Below are 26,749 nucleotides of genomic sequence, written 5' to 3' on the forward strand. Positions count from 1 at the left end.
GAGACAGAGTCTCACTAAGTTATCCAGGATGGGCTAGAATTTAACAATCCTCCTGCCTCAGCCTCCTAAAGTACTGGGATTATAAGCATGCACCACCATGCCTGGTTTGGATATATTTCAAAGGTGGCATGCATTGGATCTCATGGAGCGTATTTGGGGCATGAGGGAAAGAGCCATGGCTGGCTCCCAGGGTCTGGGCCTGAGCCACTGGAAGTGGGGGTGCCATTAACACACTGTGGTAGCAGGGGTGTAAGGAGTCCCAGGGCTGAGTGCTAGACAGGCTACAGGTGAGGGGCTCAGGAGAAAGGTGGAGGAAGCAGATGGACCAGGGCTCAGGGGCAGCCTTCTGGGGAGAAGATCATGAAAGCAGTGTGGTGAGACCTCACCCAGCTACAGCTCAGCTGATGCCAGTTCCTTTTTCCCTCCAGTCGGTCATAGGCAGTGGTACCTGGGAGGCCATCAGCTCAGAAAACCCAGTGAAATCGCCAAGGTTCGCCCTCCTGAACCTGGAAAAAGGGAAGTCATACGTCTTCAGAGTGCGGGCCATGAACCAATATGGCATGAGTGACCCCTCAGAGCCCAGCAAGCCCGTCGCCCTGAGAGGCAAGACAGGTACTATGTGACGCAGCCAGAGGGGAATGAAGCCAGGAGGAATAGAAGGAGAAAAGAAAAATGAAGTAGGTCAAGAAAAAATATTAGAGAAGCCCCACATTTGTACCAAAAGGAAGATGGGTATCCAACAAATGATGTGTAAGGAATTTGAAATGTAAAGAGTCTACGGCCATTCCACCCTGAACGTGCCCGATCTCGTCTGAGATGTAAAGAAAGGACTAGAAAGATTGTGAACCTGACTTCCAACCATCCAGTCTTCCAGCCATCCAACCAACCATTCATCCAACCATCATCTATCCAACAAATCATCCATCCATTCATCCATCTATCAGTCCATTCATCCAACCAGCTATCCATCCACTCATCTACCCATCCAACCATTCAAGCAGCCATCCATCTATCCATTGACAAATCATGGCAGCCCCAAGTCAAGGAGCTTAGTATCAGGGAACCATGAAAATCAATAGGGAAATTTCAAGGAAAGAAAATCAAATTTCTTGAGATTAAAGGTAAGGACTGAGGAAAGCTGTCAGATTTGACCACTTCTGAGAGAGATTGTAAGACTCAGTGAGGGAGGGCTTTGGTGTTTGAGTGAAGAAGCGGAGATGGATCATTGTGGGCCTCCTCCCTGTCTCTCCCACACCACCACCCCCAGCCTGTCAGGACCTTAACTCAGTGTCTCTCTCCTACATTTCTGTTTTTCAGCTACTCTGCCTCCTCCAGCTCAAGTTCAAGCTTTCCGAGACACGCAGACCTCTGTGTTCCTGACCTGGGATCCTGTGAATGGTGGCGCTGAGCTCCTGGGATATTACATCTACTCCCGGGAGGCAGGGTCATCTGAGTGGCAGACGGTCAACAACAAACCCATCCAGGGCAGCAGGTGAGTCTGTGCCACCCCATCCACAGCAGGCATCCAGCCCACCATGTCATAGCTATACTCGAAGCTGGGCCCTGCTCTAAGTTCTCACGTTAGGTCTTCCAGCTCTTACTGCAGTCCTGAGTTTGAATGATTTGGGGGGATTGTCTTTGTTTGTTTGTTCTTATGGTATTAAGGATTGAACCTAGGGCCTTCATACTGAGCCACATCGCTAACCTTCCTCCCTCCTTTATTCTTTGAGACCAATTCTCACTAAAACACTAAATTCCCCAGACTGGGCTCAAACTTATGATCCTCCTGCCTCAGCTTCCCAGAGTGCTGGGATTATAGACATGGGCCACCACGCACAGTTAGGATGATTGAGTTTATGATCATTTTACAGAGGGAGGAACTAAGGCACAGAAAGATTAAGCATCTTGCCAGAAATCCCATAGCTGGAAAAAGAGGAACAGGGGTTGGCCCCAGATGGTCTCTTTTGACACACATTTGCTGAGGGATAGAGGTGACCGTGGACTTGGAGGAGCCCCCTCCAGAACAGATCTGCTACAGGAAAATGTGGATAAGGGAAAAGGGAGAAAGAAGCCCACAATTCGAGCTTCATCACAAAGGACAGGAAGAGAAGGATGATTTTCTCTAAACCAGGGTGTCCTTGTATGTCTCTGGGTGACAGTTCATTCTGAGGTCTTTAAAAGGACTCACAGCACTATTGCAGATTATAACAGCCGCTTGTTCTTTTTCCAGATCAAAACCCAAACCTCGGAAGATGTGCATGTAGCACTGGGTCAAGGGTGGGCAGCCTTGACCTTAAACTGGTAACTTTTGCAGTGTACAGTATTTGCACTTTGACAATGGTCCTTAGAAGAGCAGGCATCCTTGACAACCTTAAGGACAACATCCACTGTAGGACCATTTTAGGCATTGCTATGGGATTGGGGCAGTATTTTTGGGAAATAACTCGCCCAAAACCCCCAGATCCCATCACACTAGTAACTGCTTAGCCCGTAATGTTCAGGAAGTCTCTACACTTTTTGGCCATCCCTGAAGGCTGTACTTTTCTCTCCCAGGTTTACAGTTCCAGGGCTGAGGACGGGGAAGGAGTATGAGTTTTGCATCAGGTCTGTCAGTGAGGCCGGCGTGGGTGAGAGCTCAGCCCCCACGGAGCCCATCAGGGCCAAGCAGGCACTGGGTGAGTACCCAGCAGGTTCAGTCCGTGACTCTCTGAGGCATCCTGGGCTTGGTGGAGCCGGGCTCTGGGCCACACCAGACCCAGGTGCCCTCTGGGGAAGATGCTGCTGGCTCAGAGTGGACCCCCTGGGGCAGGGTGGGCACCCACCAGGGGAGGCTCACGGCCTGCCCAGTCCCACCACCCCTGGGAGCAGCTGCCTGCCTCCTCAACTCCCGCAGCAACCCCGTCAGCCCCATATGATTTTGCCCTCCTGCACTGCGGGAAGAATGAAATGGTCATCGGATGGAAATCCCCCAAGCATCGTGGAGGAGGCAAGATCCTGGGCTACTACCTAGACCAGCATGACTCAGAGGAGCCAGACTGGCACCCTGTCAACCAGCAGCCAGTCCCCAGCCGGGTCTGCAAGGTGAGTGGAGTGTGGCCATGGGCTCATGTCACTGCTATGTGGGCAAGGGGACACAGAGGGCACTGAGTGAGGCCTCAAGGCACTTGTGTGGATTCAGGTTCCCCTGCCCCCACCATCCAGCTGAGTTCAAGGCCAGACCTTTTCCACGGCCCCGTTTAAAGCCTCTAAGAAGCAGGTGTGGTGGCACACACCTGTAATTGCACCCCCCGTGAGAGGCTGAGGCAGGAGGTTTGTGAGTTTGAGCTCAGCCTGGGCGACTTAACACTTTACCAAGACCCTGACTCAAAATAAAAATAAATAAATAAATAGAAAGGGCTGGGAATGGAGCTCAGTGCAAAGGCCCCAGATTCAATTCCCAGTACTGGAGAGGGGAACCCCTGAGGACTACACGTGTGTACACACATGCACACACACATACACGTGTGCGCGCGCGCACACACACACACACACACACACCAGCTCTTCCCCAGCTACAGCCATCCTGATCTATCTTTCCACTCCTCCAGGTCAGCAACCTTCATGAAGGCCACTTCTATGAGTTCCGTGCCCGGGCAGCAAACTGGGCAGGTGTTGGTGAGCTGTCAGCCCCCAGCAGCCTATTTGAGTGCAAAGAGTGGACGATGCCCCAGCCAGGTGAGGCCCAAGGGCTGCAGCGCAGTCTGCCCTGCCTGTCCTCCCCACCTCGAACCAGAGAGACGAACAGCATGGCGGCCCCTGTGTGTTCAGTCTCACTCAGTTGGTCTGGGCCCAGACCCCGCCCCTTCCACAGACTAACCCTGAAATCCCTGATGCAGCCTGTCCTGAGCCTGCCAAAGACATCCCCTGACTGGCCACCTCCTGGCCCTTCACCCCAGCACCAACCATCCCCAACTCAATGCACCATCCCAGCTCTGATTCTGCCCACAGCCCCATCATGAATCCCGAGGCGAGGGTGGCCAACTCATCCAACCTGGGTCCACCCAGGACTTACCCAATTTACCACTGAAGGTTGTACATTCCAGAAGTCCCCTCAGCGGGGGCCTGACACACTGCTACAACAACCCCATTAGCATGCTCCCCTCAGCTCAGTGAGCCCCTCACCTCCCCCACGGAAGGAACAGTCACAGTGTTTTCTGCATAAAACCTTCACCTGGAGGCAGGTAATTACAAAATGTGGTGCTTTCAGGGGCAATAATTATGACCAGCTAATATTTATCAAGTATTGACTACATACCAGACACTTTCCACAAATATTCTCGCTAATGCTCACAACAGCACTGTGAGGACTGTTATCATCCTTGTTTTCCAGGTGAGGAAACAGGAGTGTGGAGGTTAAGTAACTCATCCAGAGTCACCCTTGCTGCAAAGGAAGGCTGGGGACCTGAACCCTGGCAGTCTGGCTCTGGAGGTCACACCTCAGCCCCTACACTAAACACTGAAATGGCAAGAATGTTCGAAGGATTTGAGGGGATGGTCAGGAAAGCCACCAGAAAGAGGTGACACTGAGTGCATTTTGAAGAGTGAACCCTACTTCAGGTGCTGGAGCCAGCTTTGTCACAAAGCCAAGGCCGCCCAGGTCCCCGCCATGCCCGGAGCAGGGCTTCCAGGCTTGGCGGTGACCAACAGATTGACCAGCTTGCTGACTGACTCCACAGCCCTCTGCCCAGCCCCCCATCTCTGCCATCCCTCACCCCCACAGGGCCCCCGTATGATGTGCAGGTGTCCGAAGTGCGGGCCACCTCCCTGATGCTGCAATGGGAGCCCCCAGTATACACAGGGGCTGGGCCAGTCACCGGCTACCGCATCAGTTTCCAGGAGGAAGGCTCTGAGGAGTGGAAGCAGATCACCCCACACTCCATCTCTGACACCCACTTCAGGGTAAGTTCCTGCCTCTTCATCTTCTAACCAGCCCTTAGCCTTTCCTGCCACTGGACACGGCAGAACTACCAAACACTCAAGCTGCTACAACCCTCAGAGAGCACTTCCTTATCTTATTGGCCACACAGGACCAGAGAGGGAGAGCCACTTAACCAGGGCCACACAGCAAGTTGGCAGTAGGTCTGGCTGGCTGGTGGCCTTACTCAGTTCTGTACTGGACAAACTCCTCCCTAAAAATCTCACTCCAGTGAGCCTGTTATTTCAGCATTTAGATATGCATATCCCTCAACTCAGGAAGTCTATCCCTAGGGTTGAATTGTAGAGAAAGAATGTGCAAAGACCTAAGGATAGTGATAGTCATTGCAGCATTGTGGCAAAAGCTGGAAACAACTTCAATGTCTCCCAGAAGGAGTTTGCTGAAATAAATCATAGTGCATCTTTCATGTGGAAACCTGTGCCAGGTAGCGCAAGGCATAAGAAGTGGCAGTAGTGTGAAGGATGAAGTAGACCTTCGTGTGTTCCCATGAAAATACACCAGTCATATGCAGGTAAGAAAGACAAAGCACTCCTGCCTCGCAAGCGTAAGGACCCGAGTTCGATACTCGGTACCAAAAAAAAAAAAAAGAAATACAAAGCAGAAGAGTAGGATATTTACATGTTTAAATAGCACATTATCTATCATGTTATCTATATTACATAGAGAAAAACATTTGCAGATAAATGTTTCTGGATAAATAAGAACTGTGGTAGAGGAACCAGGGATTTAGCTCAGTGGTGCCACCGCCTGCCTCACAAGCACAAGGTCCCAAGTTCCATCCCCGGTACAAAAAAAAAGTCAAAAAAAAAGAAAAGAAATGTGGTAGAATCATTGGTTATGATCACTGTGTTTACTGTGGTTTTAACTTTACACACACACACAAGAGGAAAGGAACACTCCTCTCCCCTCATGACAAAGATGATCACAAATATTTATCTAAGTCAGAAAACTAAGGTGTCATTGTATCACTATCAGCAGGCACAAGTCCCTCACTTACAGACTTCAGGTCACTGGTGGTCACTTTTACAGGCCGCGGTCTCCATCCCCTGAAGCTAGTGGGGCGGGGCGGGGGGGCTTTCCTATTTAGGGAACGTGTGCAAGGACAGTGCACTATTTCATTTTCTACAGCTCTAGGGAAAGATGGACTACTTCCTCCAATCCACTTTCCCGAGGCATCTTTCCCCAAGTGCAGGAGGAGGTACAATTGTCTCACACACACACACACACACACACCTGTAAAGGGGATGGAATCCAGTGCCTTCCTGCTGAGCTACATCTCTAGCCCTTTTTTATTTTCAGAAAGGATCTTGCTAAGTCACTAAGTTGCACAGGCTGGGCTCTAACTAGTGATCCTCCTGCCTCAGCCTCCCAGAGCTCTAGGATTATAAGCATATACCACAACACCTGGATGTCAGGAGCATTCTTTAGCCTTCCATGACAGTGCACAAGGAAAGAAGATAGGCTTGGGAAGCCCACAGTAATGTGGAAAGAATAAGATACCAACAAAGAGAATATAATGCCAACCATATTTCTACCAAATCTAAATTGATTTTCACCATCCTGTTTATGCTGGTCCTCTCTGGAGCTGGGGAACTCAAAGAGGGCTTTAATCCTTCACTTCATATCCTTCTCTGCTGCTTTAAAAACTTCCCTTGCCAGGGATTTAGCTCAGTGGTTCTGCCACCTGCCTCAAAAGCACAAGCTCCCGAGTTTGATCCCCAGTACCAAAATAAATAAATAAATAAATAAATAAATAAATAAATAAATAAAATAAAAAGAAAAGAAAACCTTCCCAATTTCTTTTATAATCAGAAACAACTGAAATGCTTTAATCTTGTAAAAATGCAACAGCCCACCTGAGACAAAGTGAGAGAAGAAAAGCATCCAAAGGCAGAGTCCTCTGAGATTCCCCGGGGCCAGTCCGCAGCAGTGCAGTTGGCCAGTGCTGGACAGCTAGCCCAAGAGGGCCGCACGGGGTGGACGGTCCCTCCACTTTCCTATGGGTGAGCCCAGGCCAGGACATGACTTGGCACCAGTGTCCACATGGGTATGGTTGGCTGCCACTCAGTCATTCACTAAGTACTTCCTGACATCTACTCACCGCCAGGTCTGGACGGGGTCCTAGACATGAAAGGCTAAACAAGCAACAGCCACTGGGGAACAGCGCTTACAGTGCGGTGTGATGAATGCAGCCGTTGAGGGAGGTCAGGTGTGCCTGGAGCTCACAGGAGGGTCAGAGCCACATCCCAGGATCCTCCATCTGCCCCAGCTGAGTGGTACATGAAGCCCGAGCTGGGGTCTGTCAGACCAAGAAGGAGGCACAGTGATCCCGGCAGAGGGCTCCACAAGGACAAAGACAGGGCAGCAGGAAATGATTCCCTGACCATGGAGACCCCGAAGGAGCCATGGCGTGAAGGGGGCTACACAGGAATGAGAGTGATACAGTTGAGTGGGCCAAATTAGTCCGGGTTCTCGAGCACGACAAGGAACGAATTGCCAAGGGCATACCTTGTGGTATGGTATGTAGTAAGTTTACTAAAGATCGAGGGGCAGCAGCAGGAGCAGGCAGAAGGGCAAAAAAGGGCTTTTGTGACTCGGGCTCCCAGGGTCTATAGGGTCAGATTCCACTGGTCCTAGGGGGCTCTCACTCTCTTTTCTGATGTCAGTAATGTGCACAACCTCCTAAATTTAAACCTGAGTAATCGCTAGGGTGGTCTTGTGTTTCTGGGTGAATGGAGAGAAGGGAGGTGGCTCACACACCTTCCCTGGTTTAGGATTATGGAAGATGGAGAACCCTTGGGGGTGTTGTGATGTTTACAGCTGAATGAAGGAAAGGAGAGACTCAGCTCCTTCACTTCCAACTGTATTAAGAGGGCGGAAGGTTAAGGTAGATTAGAAGACTTTAGGTTCTAAACATCGAAACGTGACTTTGACTCTGAAAGTCACTAAAAGATTAAAGCATAGTCAGATTGACAGAGGGAAAACCATACTGGAGAAGGGTCCAGAGGCAGAAACACCATTTAGGAAACTTGAACCAATCCAAGTAAGAAGGAATCAAAAGCTTCGATCAAGCCGTGGCCTTGAAATGGAGGGGAAGGCCAAGTTCAGGAAACATAAGGGAAATAAAATGGGCAGAACTTAGTGATTGGATAAGGAAGGTTCAAGAAAAGAACATGCAAGCTGGCCGTAGTGGTGCACACCTGTAATCTCAGCACTCAGGAGGCTGAGGCAGGAGGATAGCCTCAACTTTGAGGCCAGCCTAAGCTATATAGTGAGTTTAAAGCCAGCCTGAACTACATAGTGAGAGCTTGTCTCAAAAAAAGAGAACATCCAAAATTATGATCCCAGGCCTGCCTCTGGCTGCTGGAGGGGAGAGGGTGAGAGAAGGACAGAGGGAGTGACAAGGGACACAGGAACAGACAGTCTTGTTGGCAGGAGGAGGCTGAGTTAAGCTTCAAGCGGGAGGACCAGGAATTTAGCTCAGTGGTTCCAGAGCCTGCCCCAAAAGTGCAAGGTCCCGAGTTTGAGCCCATGTACCAAAAAACACCAAAAACACAAACAAAGCTTCAAGCAGGTTCCAGGTGCCAGTGCCTGAGAAGTAAACAGAAAGAAGCTCATTACAAATCTGGAACTCAGAGGCTGATGTAGTGGTGAATATCCATAATTCCAGCACTTCTAGGAGGCTGAGGCAGGAGAATTGCAAGATAGAGCCCAGCTTGGGCAACTCAGCAACTTGGCAAGACCCTGTCTCAAAAAAAAAAAAATACTGAGGATGTTGCAAAGGCCCTAGGTTCAATCCCCAGTACCGCAAAACTCAAATTTTTAAAAGCTTTTTAAAAATTTGGAACTCAGGAGGGAAATGTGTTCCGTTCCTGCCCCCAGGCCCCAGGGCAGTCTGTGCTTGTTCCTGTGCCCTGGCCAAGGCCAGGGACCTTTGCTGTCCTCAGTGTCGGCTTTCGCCCCGCCCCCAGGTGTCTGACCTGCAGACCGGGAAGAGATATGTGTTCCAGGTACAGGCCATGAATTCAGCAGGGCTGGGACAACCGTCGATGCCCACTGACCCTGTGCTCCTGGAGGACAAGCCAGGTAGGGTGGCCTGGGGATGCCAGCACTCCAGTGCTGGGCTCTCCATCGACCACGGCGGGGCTCGCAGGACACTGAGAGAAGCATGCAGATCGTGGCAGAGCACAGTGTGTGGGGCCTTCCCCACCTGCTCCGGCCTGCAGCTTCCTCCACCTCTTGTCTTCCACCCCCATTGGTCTCTCTCCTGGTCCCCAGGCCCAAGCAGGTTCTATGGAACCCAAGATGGGAATGTCCATCTTACATAGGATCGATGGCCTCTTCCGTTCTTCCCCATGCTAACCATCAGCTCCTACAGCTCCTTATAGACCATAAATGACCCCACCACAGCTCTGCCTGTCTTGCAGTCCAAGCTCCTGAGGTCCCTCCTACTACACCTGCCAGAGGCTATGCTGGGGCCTCACACACACATCAGAACTGACTTTGTCACAGCTCAGAGAGGTTCAACAGCCGGGGCACACAGCCAGCATTGTTCAGCTCCCCCAACTAGGATGCACATTCTTTCCATTTTTTTTTCTATCATTCATTCAACATCATTTGTGGTGCCCACATCTCACTGAGGATACAGCAGCAAATGAGAAAGCAGGTCCAGCTCTGTGAATAACAGGAGGAAGTCACAAGGAGTGGACAGACATGAGAAAGTAAACTGCCCTGTGGAGACAGTGATGTAAGACAGTGATGGATGCCACAGAGGAAATAAAACATGGTTCGATGGTAGGCGGGAAACTTTAGCCAGGGCAATCCAGGAAGGCTTCTCAGAGGAGGTGACATTTGAGCTGAGAAAGAGCCAGGTCATGCAAGGCCTTGCAGGCCACATTTAGGAGTCTGGGTTCATACTGTTACTCAGTGCAAGGCCGCCAAGGGAGGGTCTAAGCATGGGAGGGGCATGGCCCCTTTACTATTTACAAACATCTGGTGCCCGGCGCTGGATCTCATCCCCAGATGCCCATAAGATCGAGGTTGGTGTGGATGAAGAAGGCCAGATCTACTTGGCTTTCGAAGCCCCGGAGGCCCCCGATGACTCAGAGTTTCAGTGGTCCAAAGACTACCAGGGTCCGCCGGACCCCCAGAGGGTTCAGGTCCAGGATGAAGCGAACAAGTGAGTGGGGCAGGAAGGAGGCACAGCTGCTCACTCACAGGACCTGAGTACCATGGGGGCACAGGGCTGGGGTGTGAGGCCCAGAGTGGGGGCAAAGACAGGCTGAACTCGGCTGCCTGCTCCTCCTTGAGAACAGGGGGAAGCAAGGGGAGAGGGTGATTTAAAAGGTTCTTTTTCCATAAGGAATTGCCCTACCTCTGCATCAGAGCCTCCAAGAAGACTCCTGTGGGGTCCAGTGAGTTGCTCTTGCAGTTCTCTGGACTCAGCTTCCACATTGAAGGGTTGGACCCCGTGACCACAAGGCCCCTTCCAGGCCCCAAGTCTCACTCATCCTCCCCTGCCGAAAATAAAGCCGACCCTGAAAACCCTGGAGGAAGACAGGGCAGCACAGCTGGGTCTGGCAGACCCTGTGCCACAGAGCCTGGCTAATGGGCCAGCGCAGGTGCCAGGCCAGAGGAGGCCCCAAGGAAGGGCAAGGAGGCAGCCACCCTGCTTCCCACCTTGGCTGGGGTCTGGGATGGTTCAGGCCACCAAATTCCAGACCCTGCAGCTCCCAGACCTCCCTTGCACAAGGCGAAAGAGCCCCTCAGAGCCTCCTCTCCCCTCTGTCTGCCAGGTCCAAGGTCATCCTGAAAGAACCTGACCTTCAGGATTTGGGCACCTACACAGTGGTAGTCACCGATGCTGATGAAGACATCTCTGCAAGCCACACACTGACGGAGGAGGGTAAGGGCCCCACTCCCCACCGCCTCCCCCGGAGACAGACCCCAGTCCACAGTCCAGACACAAATGCCCATCACGGCCAGCAGGGAGCAGCCCTCAGCCCCCATGCCTTCATTCAGTCAATCTATAAACACCTAATGCACACCTGCCGTGTGCCAGGTTCTGTCTTGGGCCCTGGGGATTACACCAGGATTCCAAAAATCCCTGCCTGGTTGAATTCACATTCTCCTGATCTTTCATTTTCCCACTTTTGATAAAAGCAAATTTTCCAGAATTGTCTTATTTCCTTCTTTAGCTTAAGAAAACTGAGAGCGCAAGGGCAATAATAAATTGCAAATAGCAGTTATTGTGAGAAAGGAGGATGAGAGGAGAGAGTGGTCCGGACTGTGGTAACCAGAGATTAGGTGCCAAGTCTGAAGGCTCTGCCATGTTTGATGAATTCACACTCCAGACTCATGAGACTCTCTCTGCTGTCTCCATAGCAACAGGGACAGCCTGTACCCATCATTTCCCCTACTCATTGCCCTTGGATTTTGCCAAGAAGCAAAGGCCAGAGAAACTGAGTTACAATTCCAGTTCTCAATTTCCTGGCTACTTGACCTTGGGCAAGTCATGTTGATCTAAGGTTGATATAGGGGATATAGATGTAACTCTCAACCTCTTTGATGTCTGATAATGAATTCTAGGAACAAGGGAAGTTAAGAGTAGGAAATATTTATTGAGGGATAGACAGCTCCTGCCTGAGAGGAACAGGAAGGGCCCCAGAAAGTGGGTTGCCAGAGTCCACTAATGAGGAAGGCTTTATAGAGCAAAGTCACAAGGTGGGTACAAGGTGAGACAAAACTATGATCAGTCAATAAGCTTACAAGTAGAGTCACTTAGGTAACATTGATCCAGTGGGAAGCAAGTCACGTAGCAAGTGTACCTGGAAAGAACAAGGACCTTTCCTGGAAGGGATGGGTCAGGAGGTCTTGGTCCCCCACCCAAGGTGACCGATGCCTATTTAGAGTATCAGTCATTATTGTTTATCCCTTGGGGAAGTGTGTATGTGTAGTCATTTCATCTTTATCTTGAGGCCAGCCATAGCTGTGATGTGTTCTCATCCTCTCATCCACTGACTTCTTCAGGGGCCTACCCCTGTCTGACTGCCTATATTTCTAACTAACTTAGCTGTCTACAATAATGTCACCTCTTGTCCCTCCGTTTCCTCATCTGTAAAGGGCAACTGTAATCCCTGGATGCTCCCTCTGAAACAGTGTTGTTATACAGATACAAACCGATGATTCTGTCCAAACCTAAGCCATCCTCAAAAATGATGGGTTTTTTGTTGTTTCGATGGATGCTCTCCTTGCATCCAGATTCACTAGGCTAAGGACTCTGGGCTTTGTCAGGGAAAATGAGCTATGAGCTCTGACCCTGCCAGTTCATCCCTGAACACACATTTGTTGAGCACTTACTGTGTACCAGACACTCACATCCATCCAGAGCTCAGCTCAGCAGGAGGGACAGACCTAACAGAGGCAGTGAGCAGGTGTGGCAGCAGCTCTGTGCTGGGCACCCTGGAGACTTCTGCCCCTGAGAGCTCAGCATGTGAACACCTAGGACCCTCGGGCACCAGGGCAGGATGTTATCTTGGTTACCAGGCCCTGTGGGCCTGGAGTGGCCAGCAGTGGCCAGGGTGCTCAGCCCACAGCACTGTGCGACACCTATGAGATCATGCACAGCCCAGCACACCATAAGTGCTTGTCTAGGCAGTGGAGTTTGGTGCAGGCCTTGAAGGACAAGAAAGATGTGCAATCTCAGGGCAGCTATTAGTGGCCCCAGTATGTCCTTCCTCGGTGCCTCAGAGCAAGGCCCTGTGCTTACATCTTCAGCCCCTGTGCTGCAGGTGATTCCAAAGAGGAGGGCGAAGAGGGGTCTCTCAGGACTCACCCAGCATGGGACCCTAGGACAGCTGTAATGGTCTCCCAAGGCCCAGATATTTCCTCCTCAACTTTCTTCTTTGTCCTTCCCTGCCAGAGCTGGACAAGCTGAAGAAGTTGAGCCACGAGATCAGAAACCCAGGTAAGCATTAAAACTGCTGGCCTTGTGCAGCTGCTAAGGGGCCAGGAAATATCCAGAGCAGAGGAGGGCCAGGAAATAACCCCAAGGCAGAGAGTGGGGGAGCCAGAGGCCTGGAGGTCAGAGACCAGAAAAGCCCACAGAGGGAAAAGGGCAGCCAGTGGGAGCCAAGGACACACAAGGAGGGAAAGGCCATATCCTTTCTTTTCCTAATTATAGTTATTGGCTCTTCAGTCATTTAAACTTTGGACCATCTAATCCTTCACTTCCCTCCTTTGGCTGAGGGTACTATGTGCAGTCCTGGAGTCAAGGCCACAAACTTGGCCACACTTTGGAGTTACCCCCGGAGCAAGATTCCCGAACCACACCCTAGACAAATCAAAATCACTGGGGGTAGAGCCCAGATATCAGTGGTTTTTGCTTTTTGCTTTTTTTGGGGGGGGGGGGTCTGTTTGTTTTGTTCTCAAGTTTTTTTAGCTGGTTGGTTTGATTTGGTTTGGTTCAGTTTGGTTTTTTTGAGACAGGTCTCACTATGCAATTCAGGCTGGCCGTGAACTTACTATGTATCCCAGACCGGCCTCAAACTTGCTGTGATCCTCCTGCTTCAGCCTCTTCAGTGCTGGGATTACAGATGTGTGCCCCCACGCCTGGCACAAGTGCTTTTGAAAGTCCTCTGGGATCCAGTACTCAGCCAGCTTGACAACCACAGCCCCAGAGCCCTAGAAGGGGAGAAGCTTCACTGAGATCAGTTAAATCCAGAGCCACCATACAGAAAGCTCCTCAGCTCCCACCCCGGCCAGCGACCTTAGGCTCCCAGTACCTCACATGTCAAGTGCCCACCATGGGTCCAGGTGGGGCTAGCAGGGAGGAAAGCAGAGGGACCCACCTGTGCCCTTCCCAACCTGTGCCTTCCAGTGATCAAACTGATCTCCGGCTGGAACATTGACATCCTGGAGCAAGGAGAGGTGCGGCTGTGGCTGGAAGTAGAAAAGCTATCTCCAGCTGCTGAGCTGCACCTCATCTTCAATGAGAAGGAGATCTTCAGCTCGCCGGTAATCGGTGCTCACGATCCCTCAGGAGCCTCCCCTGCTCGGAGGTGGCCTCCCCTGACTGTGGTTCTCCCCACAGTGGGCATTCAAAGATGGCTTCGTGCCGGGGCAGTCCCAGGTGGGGCGGGGTGGGAACACCTGGCTTTTAGTACATGGGGAGTGGGGCAGGATGCTGGATGCTAGGCAACACAAAGGGCATTTCCACAAAGACTTTTTCACGCCTCTACATTCCAATCTCCCACCAGACATTCTTCAGGTGGACGACCTGTACTCATGCTTATAAGTATCCAAGCCTAGCCCCTAACTCTGCTTTAGGCATAAATACAAAGTGCTCTTGCACAAGCCTAATGTACACTCAATAGAGAGTTTTTATCCTGTCGGCCACTCTTCTTGTGCTCATTCACTCATTTTCCTGTTCTTGGACAGAATACCTTCCAATCTTTTTACTTTTCTTAAGTTCAAACCAGCTCATTAAATTAGCATAGCATGCGTGAGATTTTTGTCCAAGCATCTACGTAGTAAAATACATATTATTTTATTTGAAGTGATTTTTAATTCTTCCTATTACAGTGAGAGTATTATTTTTATTTTCATTTTTTTTAATATTTTCACTCACAGGCAGACAGGTTTTGTTAGATTGAGCCATATGTTATTGGTGTTCAGTTCCTTTGACTTGCAAACATGGCGATTGCAATATCATGAAAGCTTCAAGCTCAGGATGCAATGTCACATTGTTTGTGAATTTCATCTCCAGGTAGCAAATCCGCCATCAGAGAACATGGGTTGGGGGACTAGGGGCATAGCTGAGTGGTAGAGAATGGATTTGGAATGAGGAAGATCCTGGGTTCAATCCCCAGAACAAAGAAAAAGAAAGACAGACAGACAGACACAGAGAGATAGAGATGGCGAGAGAGGGAAGGAGGGAGAGAGAAAGAGAGAAATTAGATCATTCCATCAAATCACATATACAAATAAAATCAGAAGAAGTAAAGAACTAAAGGAGGAAAATGAAAGTTTTTAAACTGTTGGAATGTAGCAAAATGTAAATGAGAGTTAGTTCTGGGTAGCAGTATACAGGTGTTTTTATATTATCTTTTATGGGGCCGGGGATTTAGCTCAGTGGTTCCGCTGCCTGCTCGGCAAGCACAAGGATCCGAGTTCAATCCCAGGTACCAAAAAAAAAAAAAAAAAAAACACAAGAGAATATTTTAGGGGCTGGGGATTTAGCTCAGTGGTTCTGACGCCTGCCTTGCAAGCACAAGGTCCCAAGTTTGATCCCCGGTACCAAAAATAAAAAAATAAAATATATTATCTTTTATGGTAGCCTCCATATACTTTTCTTTCTATGAAATTCTAGAAGAAGGGAATGAAGCCGGGGATTTAGCTCAGTGGCTCTGCAGCCTGCCTCCCAAGCTCATGGCCCTGAGTTCGATCCCTGGTACCTAAATAAATAAATAAATAAATAAGAAGGATATAACCAACAATGAGACACAGTGGGGGGGTTATTATTACATGTGATTGATTCAAGCACCCAGGACGTGTTCTGGGGGCCCAGTAGCTGGGGTGCCCCAGTCTACACTGGCAGAATAGGGTTACCCTGGCTGGTTCCCACTTTTTGAACGATGACACCTCTTCGAATTTCACACCCCCCTCCCAAAGTTCAACTCCACCCTGAGGTGTGGCCCACAACCTGTTCCCAAGACAGGAAACATGACAAAAGGACTTGGGCTTGTTCTCCCCAGAACCGCAAAATCAACTTTGACCGTGAGAAGGGCCTGGTGGAAGTGATCATCCAGCACCTATCTGAGGATGACAAAGGGTCCTACACTGCTCAGCTCCAAGATGGAAAAGCCAAAAACCAGATCACCCTGGCCCTGGTGGATGACGGTCAGCCCCGCCCACCTGCATCAGGCCCCTGTCCCCAGCCTTCCTGCCACCTGACTTCTGTCCACCTCATACCCCCTGGGGACCTGCACTTCTCTTAGTTCATGCCAGCCACCCCCCCCATGTGTTCACAGACTTTGACCAACTTCAGAGGAAGGCAGATGCCAAGCGAAGAGACTGGAAGCGAAAACAGGGTAAGGGCTGCCAGGTGAAGGTCAAAGGCCTCAGCCACCAAAGATTCTCCATCAGGAGAACGACTGGCCTAGGGGTAAAGGGGACCCTACCCCCACCCCAGAGAGGCCCACTGAGATTCAGTCCACCTCTCTCCCGATGCCACATCAAACCAGCACTTGCCGGGCTGGGGATTTAGCTCAGTGGTTTCGCTGCCTGCCTTGAAAGCACAAGGACCGGAGTTCGATCCCAGGCACCAAAAGAAAAAAAAAAAAAAACCAGCACTTGCCCAACCCCAGACCCCACCCGGGCCACATCTGGATCTTGCGGGGCGGGGGAGGCCCTACTATGTACCCCAGGCTGGCCTCGAACTCTCACCAATCCTCCTGCCTCTCAAGTGCTGGAATTACAGGCTTGCGCGACCACACCCCGCTCACATCTGGATTTTAAACCCAGTGTGGTCTTTAGCCACCTCCTTTCTGGCTGGATTCCCGCTTCTGGCCACCAGGTGGCTCCCCCTTTAACCTGGGGCGCTGACAGGTGGACGTGTTTGTTTTGGACCTGCAGGTCCCTACTTCCAGGAACCTTTGCAGTGGAAGGTCACCGAGGACTGCCGAGTGCTACTGACATGCAAGGCGAGTCCCCACCCCACCTCCAGCCTGCAGCTTGCCCTGCTGGCCGTCCCTCCCCACCCCACCCCCCAAATTCCATCCCCAGTGTTTGGCTGATCTACGTGGAAAGTGGCAACAGAATTCGGGAGGTGGGTCACCCTTGAGCTCGATCCTCCGAAGGCATCCAGTGGGCTGGGGTGCCTGGGAGCCAGCAAGGGGTCTGTATGTGGATGGGTCTGCTGTGTGTATTGTCAACACTGCTCAGTGCGTCACAATAGTTTTTGTTTTGTTTGGTTTGGTTTGGTACCGGGGATCTTGCGCTTTCAAGGCAGGTGGTGGCACCACTGAGCTAAATCCCTGGCCCCACAATAGTATTTCACTTCATGCACCTGCCCATCCTCTGTGAGATATGCATTGTTATCATCACTTCACGGATGAGAGGGCAAATGGGGAAATCCTTCCAGACCACAGACAGGGGCCAGGTGTTAACCAAGTCAGCCTGACTCCAAAGCCTCCAGGCTTTCCCAGCACCCTGCAGCCTCTTAGATAACTGGGGAGGGACAGGGTCAGTGGGTGGGTTACCCGCCCAGGATCAGATTCATTCAGTGAACTCAAAGCACCTACTAAGCACCAGATACTGGGCACATGAGGATGCTTTCCTTAGGCTATGAAAGCCCATCATCCAAGGCAGGATCATTGGAAAGCAGGATGCCTCCTGTTCAATCAGATTGTGCAGGAAATTGATTAGTCACAGTGGGAGGGGGCTGAGGCAGGAGGAAGTGCCATCTGGGTCTAAGAAGTATAGGCATGGGCTGAGGGGTATACAGAAGGCCCTGTGTTCACCCCCAGCACTGGGTGGGGAGTAGACATTTACAAGGGAAACAGAATGGGGAAGGGTCAGGGCACCAGAGGGACCATGGGTGGGGTCAGCCAGGCTCCTTTCTGAGTGTGTGTGTGTGTGTGTGTGTGTGTGTGTGTCCATGGGGGTGGAGGGAGTCATGTTTGTAACAGGAAGTTGTGATGAGCTGAGTTTTTACTTAAAAAGAGACAGCCAGATAGAGTCCTTCACATCCTACTTCCCTCAGGTGACCAACACCAAGAAGGAGACTCGCTTCCAATGGTTCTTCCAGAAGAGAGAGGCGCCCGATGGTCAGTACGACCCACAGACCGGAGAAGGGCTTATTTGCATTGAGGAGGTAAATGCACTTCCAGCCCAGGGCTCACACCCTCATCATTGGCACACCAGGCTTGCCTGGAGCCCTGGGCTGAGAGTCCAGAGCAGGGCAGGGACTTGGGTGAGGCAAGCAAGACACTCACCCTGGGGCACAGTTTAAGGAGCACCAGAAACACAATAATCAAGATAAACAATAGTTTGTGTGGTATTTGTGTTTGTTTTTTTTTTGGTACTGGGGATCGAACTCCGGACCTTGTGCTTGAGAGGCAGGCGCCGGAACCACTGAGCTAAATCCCCAGCCCGATTGTTCAGTATTTGTAAAGAATCAAAACTAATGCCCCCAAAAAGACCATGAAAAAAAAAAACACCAATATTTCCCACAAAGACCAAACCAGTATTGCTGCTTGGGCTCCCTGCCTGAGCTGTCCCTCTCTGACCTCATCCATAAAATGAGCAGCTTGAAAAGGGTGCACTCTGGATAATTCTTCCTGCGCCAACAGCACAGGGTTGCAGACTGGAAAGGTATCTGCATATCAGGCAGTTCTGAGCAGAGCGAAGTGCCCTAGAGCTCAATTCTCCACCCACATCCCCCACCCAGGGCCTTCAGAGGAGAGAAGCACAAGGCTTGCTTGTTCCTGTCCAGTCCATGTTTCTCTGCCCTGACACTGATTCCCATGGCCTCTAGGGGTCTGGAGCAATCTAGCTTGCCCAAATTTCCACAGCTATTAAGAAGACAATAACAGGCTGGGGATATAGCTCAGTGGTTTCGCCGCCTGCTGTGCAAGCACAAGGACCCAAATTCAATGCCCAGTACCAAAAAAAGAAGACAATAACAATTTCAGGGTCTTCTCCAAATCCTGGCCAGGACAATGCCATGTCAGCCTGGTGCCACTGGGCAAGCCCCTCAAATAGGGTATGGCATTGAGTAGGTGCTTAATCATTGTGGGGTACCCACTGGTACAGAGTTTCCAGCTTTCTGAAGTTCGTCACCCCTTGGCCCCGCGTCACCAGCAGCAGGTGGTCAGAAAAGGACAATGCTGCCACTTTATAGATGAGTACACTGAGGCTGGGTGGGGGGAGAATTCGAGGACACAGAGCTAGAGAATGGGTCAGAAGTCACTCCAATCACCCGCCTCCAGGATGCTGGGACTTTGGGGCCTTTAGTGCATGGAGGTAAGGAAGACAGACACAGGAAAGGATCAGTGGAATGCAGCCCAAGTTAAGAGCTGCCTCTACCTTGAGTACTGCCCCCAGACTCACTATGTAGCAATGCATAGGTCAGAGGGGCCTTTGAGGGGACAGGAAGGCAAATAATACTCCCAGGCGTGAAGAAGGGGCCATGTAATGAGAGACATCTACTTCTGCCCTCAGTCTCCTCTTTCCCCAGGCCCAGACCAGCCTTGAGCTAGAAATCAACAGGCTCTGAACTGGCTGGAACCCAGAGGAGTAAACTGAGCCCCAGGGAGAGAAGGGCCTTCCTTGAGGTCACATAGAGGGCACGGCCCTCCTGACCTGGCATCTCTCCTTCTGGAACTCATGCTGATGCTGCCATCTCTCACCCTCCTTTCCAGCTGTCCAGGGAGAACAAGGGACTCTACAGAGCAGTGGTTTCTGATGACCGTGGCGAGGACGACACCATCCTGGACCTCACAGGTGAAGGTAGGAGATGGTGATGCTGCGAAGGGCCTGGAGGGCTGAGAGGGGTCAATCTGGAGCAAGAGACTGCAGTGTGACCTGGGGGCAAGATCTATGGACTCCCCCATCACTTGGGGACATTGAGGCACAGAGGGATTAAGTGACTTGCCCAAGTTGCACAGCTCAGCAGTGTGGGACTGTGGGGTGTGACTCGGAGTGTGTGACTGTGACACCTGTCCACTGCAGTAAACCCTCTGGCCCAAAGCCTGCACCCACCCCTCTGCTCTGCCCATCAGCCTGGTTGGCTCAGCCTGCAAGAGAATCATGAGGTTGGCCCCTCTGAGCACCATCACTGCGTGCCCCACATGTCCCCCACTCTGCAGTCGTCCTGCAGGGCTCCCTGTGCCCCAGGTGGCTCCACCAGCCTTTTCTAAGGACGCCCCCACCCCTGAACTTGCCCAGGGAAGCCCACAGCAGCTGACCTTTCTCTGTCTCCCTCCAGCCCTGGATGCCATCTTCACTGAGCTGGGCAGGATCGGTGGTAAGCAAGTCTGCCTTGCCCAGCCCTACCCCAAAACCAAAGAGCCTCATGAGGCCTCCCCCTGCCTGGGCTGCCAGGGGTGGGTCTGTGTCGAGCTTCGGTGACTGGAAGAGAAGCTCCTGCCTCCCCACAGAGCTGTGTCCCCACCACACCGCCCCTCAGAGCAGGAGTGAGCAGGTTGGCCCCAAAACATGCTGCCCAGAGGGGCTTGGGAGAGATACCTTTCTCCTCTGCCTCTGCAGCCCTCTCTGCAACTCCACTGAAGATTCAGGGGACTGAGGAGGGCATCCGGATCTTCAGCAAGGTCAAGTACTACAACGTGGAGTACATGAAGACCACCTGGTTTCACAAGTAGGTCAACCTTACCCACAGAACTCCCTGCTTCCCCCACCCAGTCCTCCCGGTAGAGACCAGTCCCAGGAAGTTGGCATGGATGAAGGTTTCACACCAGTTCTACTGTCCACAGTCAGAGTAGGCGATAGGGATCTGCAGTCAGAGGAGTAGAAATCCGATGGGAATTGTGTTGTGTTGACCTGGAATACCTGCATCCTCAGAACGATCATGATCTCAGAGCAGCATGGGGAAGTGGCAGAGGGAGGGATGCAAGAACAAAGAAGAACCGGGAGGTCCAGTGGATCATGGTGCTAGTGGGCCTCTGCAGCCCTAGCAAACTCAGAACACCAGGAATAGGGAAGAGATCCAAAAAGAAGGACCTGTGGGGCTGACAACCAGCTGAAGGTCAGGGCTGGGATGTATCCACAGAGATGCAGTCTGGAGCTCAGTCACCCCAGATGGTTTGAGGGTGCAATTTTCCCCAGGCTCCTTATCATATGCTTGCTTCAGCCTCATGCAGCAGTTGCTGCTGCACCCATTCTGCAGACTGATTTGGTCAAAGTGTAACAAATGAGGCAGAGCCAAGGCCAGAGAGAATTTGACAATGGGGCTCCTTTGGTAGCCAGTTTCTGAGCCCTGGCAACAGGCTGGGGGAACAGAACACTGGGACATGTGCTAGGTGTTTTTGGAAGTGCAATTTCAGTGATAAAGGGAAAGACTTCAATCTGACTGTATTTTTTTCCTAACAGTTAACAGAGGATTGAAGGAAGGAACCCTGGGAGGGTTTAAAAAGAGGATGAAGAGGAGAGGAAATGGTTCTTGAGGGTGGAGGGAGCAACTGTCACTGCCTCTCTGTACTATTTTCTTGGGGTCCCACCCCTCAGGACACATGACAATTGTAGCACTTGTGCATAGTTGAAATGCCACAGATTTAATGAATGAATGAATGAATGAATGAATGGAGGGCTGAATGGTGAGTGAGTACCTGGATGATGAATGGGGCGTTGGTTGAATAATGAATGATAAGTACATGGATAGCATCAGATGTCTACCCCGAGAGAGGAGCCCCGGCGAAGATCATACATAGACCTGCAGCCGCCAACCTTGACCCCTTCTCTGCCGCTGCACTCAGAGACAAGCGCCTGGAGAGCAGCGATCGGATCAGAGCAGGCACCACCCTGGACGAGATCTGGCTGCACATCCTGGACCCCAAAGACTCAGACAAGGGCAAATACACCCTGGAAATAGCTGCTGGGAAGGAAGTCCGGCAGCTCTCAGTGGATCTCTCAGGGCAAGGTGAGCCATCCACCTGTCTGTCTGCTCAGAAACCTATTCAGAAAATCCCACAGTCTATTGGGGGGACTCTCTTCTCCCCACCCAACCCTGTCACTGCCCCAAGAGAAACTGGAATGGGGAAGAGAATGGAGGACAGTTGGGGCTGAGCCCCTGTCCCTGGGGTTGCACTGCAGAGACCCGATTCTCCACACCACCTTTTCCTTCTCACAGCTTTTGATGATGCCCTGGCCGAACACCAGAGACTGAAGTAAGTTTCCTCCACATCTCTCAATGCACAGCATACCCTCCCCCAAACCTGTGGCCTGATCTGTGCTCAAGACCCCCTCCTGGGTGCTCCACCCCACCCACACCGGGGCAGGCAGGGCAGTCCTTGTACAAACGGAACCCACAGCTCCTTCCCATTTCTGTTTTTCAGAGACTTGGCCATCATTGAGAAGAGTAAGACCCCATGTTTCTGTGGTTTGGCTTCTGGTTTTGGGTGGGCATCTGTGGAGCTCAAACCCCCTGGAGGTCTCCTAAAGTCCCAGATCCTTGCTTGGTAGGGTCTGAGGGGCTTGGGGGCTGAACAGGGCTGCTGGGGAGACCTGGGAAGTGGCAGTGTGAAGATGGATGGACAAGGAGTTCCAGGAACTTGAGGTCATGGTGGTGGATGAGCCCAGTGTGGTGCTGAACCAGCCCACAGCTGTGGGACCTGAGGCAGAGCTCAGAGAGGAACGAGGCTGGGCTGGCCTTTCCATGTAAGCTGGGGGGGGGGGGTTGCTGTCAAACTGAAGCTGAGGCTGTCAGAGCCCTGGGGTCTCTTCTTCTCCAAGCAGCCCCAAGCCCAGAGGGACCTGGCATGGCTTCTGAGCTGCCAGGGAAGGCACCACCCAGTCTATGAGCTCAAGCTGGTCCTGACCATCAGGTCCTCAGCCAGATCTATGTGACCCAGTGCTGGGAGCCTGGCCTCATTGTCTTGCCGGCCAGTGATGGGAAGCAGGCACTTCAGTGAAGGAGAGGCCTGGGCAGCAGAGCATGGAAGCCCTGCCAGCCTGACCACAAGAAAGGAGGCTGGATGGCTATGAGAAATGGAGAGAAGCACTGAAAGGCTGCCAGCACAGAGGCAACTGAGCTCATCCCCACACACCATCACTTTCCCCTGGTGCCCCCACTTGACAGGAAGTACAGGCCTTGAGTTCCTAACTGGCTGGGACAAGCGAGAGGTCTCAATGACTATTCAAGGAGAAGCCCTTGCAGGATCAAAGGAGCCTCAGCCTGCTCCTCCTGGAGGAGCTGCTCACAGCACAACCTTAACCACTTACCCAGCACAAATGTCCCCTCGTATCCTGGAACACATGTCCCTAGACAGGGTGCTCTGTCTAGGACCCTAATTGTTGAACTCACCAACATGTGATTGCTGGGCTTGTAGAATCAGACCCAGTGAAGGAGGTGGATCAGTGCAAGTGAGGAGCGCCTGGCAAATATCCCTGGCCTATCCATCCATCCTTGGGCCTTCCCTGTGGATTCCGGATCCTGCTCCCCTTCCGTGCACTGGATGCCATCCACAGCAGGCTTTGCACTTCCAGATGCAGAGCCCTGGGGCGTACTGAGCACCTCTTCCCTTCCCTTGGCCTCCATGGGAACACAGGGAACACAGTGAGCTTTCTGCTTAGTGATTCACAGCCACACTCTTCCTGCCCACCCACAGTGGCCACCTGGCCCTTCCTTGGATCCGAGACCTTTCTTCTTGGTTCCCTCTCTTAGCTGGCTGATCAGTGGGTGTTGCCAGTTTAAGTTCAGAGCAATAGTATTTGCCTTTTTTCTGTGTTTTTGAGGGCAGGGGCACCTCATTGTCACCCCCTGGTACTGCCCATCACAGTGACCTCAGATCGGTGGCAGAAACACAGCATGTCCTATGTCTTCTACTTGTAAAGACAAGGAAGCAAATAATAGTCTTAAAGATTTCCATCAAAAATGGTGAAAATTGAAGGAAGTCTTGCTTAAAAGTAAATCTCAGCCCTAGGGAGACCTGCTCTGGCAGGAAAGCATTTATGATTGGCCTCTCATTTCCCTTCCAGATCGCGCCAAGGTAGTGAGGGGCCTGCCAGATGTGGCCACCATCATGGAAGACAAGGTACCAACCCCACTGGCCAAGCCAGAAGTCCCCTCATTGTTCTTGGGATCCACCCTGGGTCATTCTAGGTCTGTGGCCAGAGGAGCTAGAGCTGCCAAATGACCACACATCACTGACTGTGTATCAGGGAAAGCCACAGAGCCTGGGTGTGGCGGCACACACATAGTGCCAGCACTCAGGGGGCTAAGGCAGGAAATCACTGTGAGTTTGAAGCCAGCCTGGGCTACACAGTGAGTTCAAGGCCAGCCTCAACTACATAGCGAGACTCTATCTGAAAAAACAAACAAAAAAATCACAGCTACTGTTTTTATGGTGCTGTCTTTGTGCCGGGCCTTATTCCAACGACATAGTGCAACGCCATGAAAAGGAGTATTACTAATCACACTGTCTAGGTGAGAAAACAGACCCAGAGTGGTGAAGGGGTTTGCCTAAGGTCACAGAGCCTGAAGGCATAGAGCTGAGATCCATACTCATGCAGCCCAATCCTGGAGCCTGTGTTTAACCATTACACTCTAGTGCATTAGAACTTGTTTGAGAATTTTCCAACACACTTCATACATTTGTGTGCTAAGGCAATATAATCCTACTTGCAAAAATAAAAACATAATGATCTATGTATGACAAAAAGCAATAAAGCAGTATGCAGGCCATCCTAGGACAGGTAATTGCTAGAATGAGGATGGCCTAAAATGCCAAAGAGTATTTCTATAGAAAGGTTGAGGATAGGGCCAGGGATTTAGCTCAGTGGTTCCAGCGCCTGCCTCGAAAGCGCAAGGTCCCGGGTTCGATCTCCGGTACCAAAAAAAAGGTTGAGGATGGAGAATATGGGGTTAAAATAAAAGGCCCCTTCTATGGCCCCTTGTATTTAACCCCAGGAGCTGCCTGTAGTGGGAGGCTCTGGGCCATGAAAGTGAGTGCCAAGGTCAAGTTACAAGGAGGTAAGACTGTTCTCTTCTTGTCCATTGAAACAGACCCTGTGCCTGACCTGCGTCATCTCAGGAGACCCCACCCCTGAGATCTCTTGGCTGAAGAATGATCAACCTGTCACCTTCCTTGACCGCTACCACATGGATGTGAAGGGGACAGAAGTGACCATCACCATCAAGAAGGTCAACAGTGAGGACAGTGGGCGTTATGGTGTCTTTGTCAAGAACAAGTATGGCTCCGAGACGGGCCAGGTCACTATCAGTGTGTTCAAACATGGGGATGAGCCCAAGGAGCTAAAAAAGATGTGATGGGCATGTCCTGGCACAGCCTGAGATCCAGTCTGCAGGAACAGCAGGACCAATCAGTGGGTCACAGCCTGGTATGGGCCAAGGGGCAGGTAGAGGGAAGGGGACAGGGTGGGACCCAGGACATGAAGGTAGGAGTAGAGTGATGCACTAAAGGAAGAAGCAAAGCTCTGGCTAGAGTCCTAAGAGGGCTCCAGCATGGCCAGGTGAGAGCTGCACTTGGAATAGGAAACTTAGATGTGAGACTCAATTTCCATTAGGCTCTTCAAAGCCTTGCCTTTCTCATCATCAGACAACCATCCCTACAAATCCCTAGGGATCATCTGCAGAAGTTCCTTGTAATCCATATTCAGATGCTTCTCCACAGGCGGCAACTTCACTCTGCAGAGGACATTTGACAGTGTTGATATTTTGGGTGTCACAACTGGAGGTGTCCACTGGCATCTAGTAGGTCAAGACCAAGTGTGTTGCTGTACACTACAGCTCTCCCTGCATAGAATTATCCAATCTAAGATGTCGCTAAACCCCGCCATAAACCAGTATATCCCAATCCTCCTCTTTTAGGATATGATCCTTTCAGTTCACATAAGTTCAACATTCATTTGAAGTCTAGCATGTAGCCAGGAAGAGTAGGGCACATCTGTAATCTCATCACTTGGAAGGCTGAGGCAGGAGGATCACTGTGAGTTCAAAGCCAGCCTAAACCACAAGGTGAAACCCTGTCTTAAAAAACAAATAAACAAACCAAAGTCTAGCACATGCTAGGCTGAGGACAGTACTAGAAATAATTCAAAGATAAATGTTACACAGGCTGGTAGGGTTACCAAACTGGGTACAAATGACTCCAGGACAAGGCAGGATAAGAATTATAAAATAGGTCCAAGTAAAGTGCTACTAGTGGTCAGAGAAGAGAGACAATTGGTCATCCCAACTGGGAGGAGGTAGGGCTTTGAAACTCCTTCCCACCATGGGCAGAGTTGGTGTGGGCCCTGAAAAATGAGTCCAGTATAGCTGTGAAGATGGGACAAGGGCCCTTTGGGAGTGGGCATAGCGAGAGCAAAGGCAAGGAGAGGCGTGCAGCTGCTCAGGCAGCCTGGGGCACCAGGCTTGGAACTGATGACCTTCCTGGCTGCTTGCAGAAGGGGCCTCTGCCTAGTGTGACAGGCACTGGTTGGCCTTGCTTGATGGATCTCAATACAGAGCCAGGCATTTCCCTGCTCTCCAATTTCTTTCTTTTAAAAACTAAGGTTGGGAAAAAAATAAAAATTACCAAAAAAAACCCGTTAAGGTTGGAGGGCAGATTATAGAATTACAGATATTTGTTGTGAAAATTTTAGAAAACCCTGGAAAGTGTAAGGGAGAAAATAAAAATCATCTGTACTCCCAACATCAGGAGGTAACACCTGCCTCTGCTTTCTGAAATGAATTCCAAACTGAAGGATAAAATGATTCTGTCCTCCACCCACCACCATCACGTGGTGGATAACTGGTAAACCACAGCAGCACTCCTGGGCTACATGGTACTCAGTGAGACCTCTGGTGGGGAGTCTGGGGAACCATGCAGGTCTTGAAGGCAGACACCCCTAGCTTGAAACAGCTTCTGGCCATCCACTCACCATAGGATTTACACAATACATGTTCATTTGCTGGGCCTCAGTTTCCCACCTATAAAACATGAAGGCCAGAAGATCATTTTGTGAGCCTTTTCAGCTGCCACTAAGGTTTTTTTTACTTCCCATAACCCCATTCTTCTTTGCTTTTCCCTTCCCACA

At 51.1% G+C, this 26,749-nt stretch overlaps 1 protein-coding gene across 3 annotated transcripts in view; it reads left to right on the plus strand.

Moving 5' to 3' along the window:
* Myom3 (myomesin 3) overlaps nucleotides 1-26,364 on the plus strand; it is a 45,460-nt gene extending 19,096 nt beyond the window's left edge. For all 3 annotated transcript variants that reach the window (XM_004850587.3, XM_087215568.1, XM_087215569.1), the window contains 23 exons: nucleotides 429-612; nucleotides 1,318-1,492; nucleotides 2,554-2,675; nucleotides 2,894-3,081; nucleotides 3,588-3,714; nucleotides 4,760-4,938; nucleotides 8,947-9,061; nucleotides 9,998-10,154; nucleotides 10,771-10,880; nucleotides 12,897-12,941; nucleotides 13,854-13,990; nucleotides 15,730-15,874; nucleotides 16,006-16,065; nucleotides 16,610-16,677; nucleotides 17,739-17,849; nucleotides 19,399-19,486; nucleotides 19,965-20,003; nucleotides 20,246-20,354; nucleotides 21,469-21,632; nucleotides 21,843-21,879; nucleotides 22,048-22,070; nucleotides 23,690-23,745; nucleotides 24,717-26,364. In XM_004850587.3, the coding sequence (XP_004850644.1) occupies nucleotides 429-612; nucleotides 1,318-1,492; nucleotides 2,554-2,675; nucleotides 2,894-3,081; nucleotides 3,588-3,714; nucleotides 4,760-4,938; nucleotides 8,947-9,061; nucleotides 9,998-10,154; nucleotides 10,771-10,880; nucleotides 12,897-12,941; nucleotides 13,854-13,990; nucleotides 15,730-15,874; nucleotides 16,006-16,065; nucleotides 16,610-16,677; nucleotides 17,739-17,849; nucleotides 19,399-19,486; nucleotides 19,965-20,003; nucleotides 20,246-20,354; nucleotides 21,469-21,632; nucleotides 21,843-21,879; nucleotides 22,048-22,070; nucleotides 23,690-23,745; nucleotides 24,717-24,980 (2,703 nt within the window). In that variant the 3' untranslated portion in view covers nucleotides 24,981-26,364. The remainder of the gene's footprint in view (nucleotides 1-428; nucleotides 613-1,317; nucleotides 1,493-2,553; nucleotides 2,676-2,893; nucleotides 3,082-3,587; nucleotides 3,715-4,759; nucleotides 4,939-8,946; nucleotides 9,062-9,997; nucleotides 10,155-10,770; nucleotides 10,881-12,896; nucleotides 12,942-13,853; nucleotides 13,991-15,729; nucleotides 15,875-16,005; nucleotides 16,066-16,609; nucleotides 16,678-17,738; nucleotides 17,850-19,398; nucleotides 19,487-19,964; nucleotides 20,004-20,245; nucleotides 20,355-21,468; nucleotides 21,633-21,842; nucleotides 21,880-22,047; nucleotides 22,071-23,689; nucleotides 23,746-24,716) is intronic.
* The last annotated feature ends 385 nt before the right edge of the window (nucleotides 26,365-26,749 follow it).

This window comes from Heterocephalus glaber, unplaced genomic scaffold (genome assembly GCF_053883595.1).
Source record: "Heterocephalus glaber isolate CG9 unplaced genomic scaffold, H.glaber_assembly_v1.0 deba00001452, whole genome shotgun sequence".
Taxonomy (NCBI): domain Eukaryota; kingdom Metazoa; phylum Chordata; class Mammalia; order Rodentia; family Bathyergidae; genus Heterocephalus; species Heterocephalus glaber.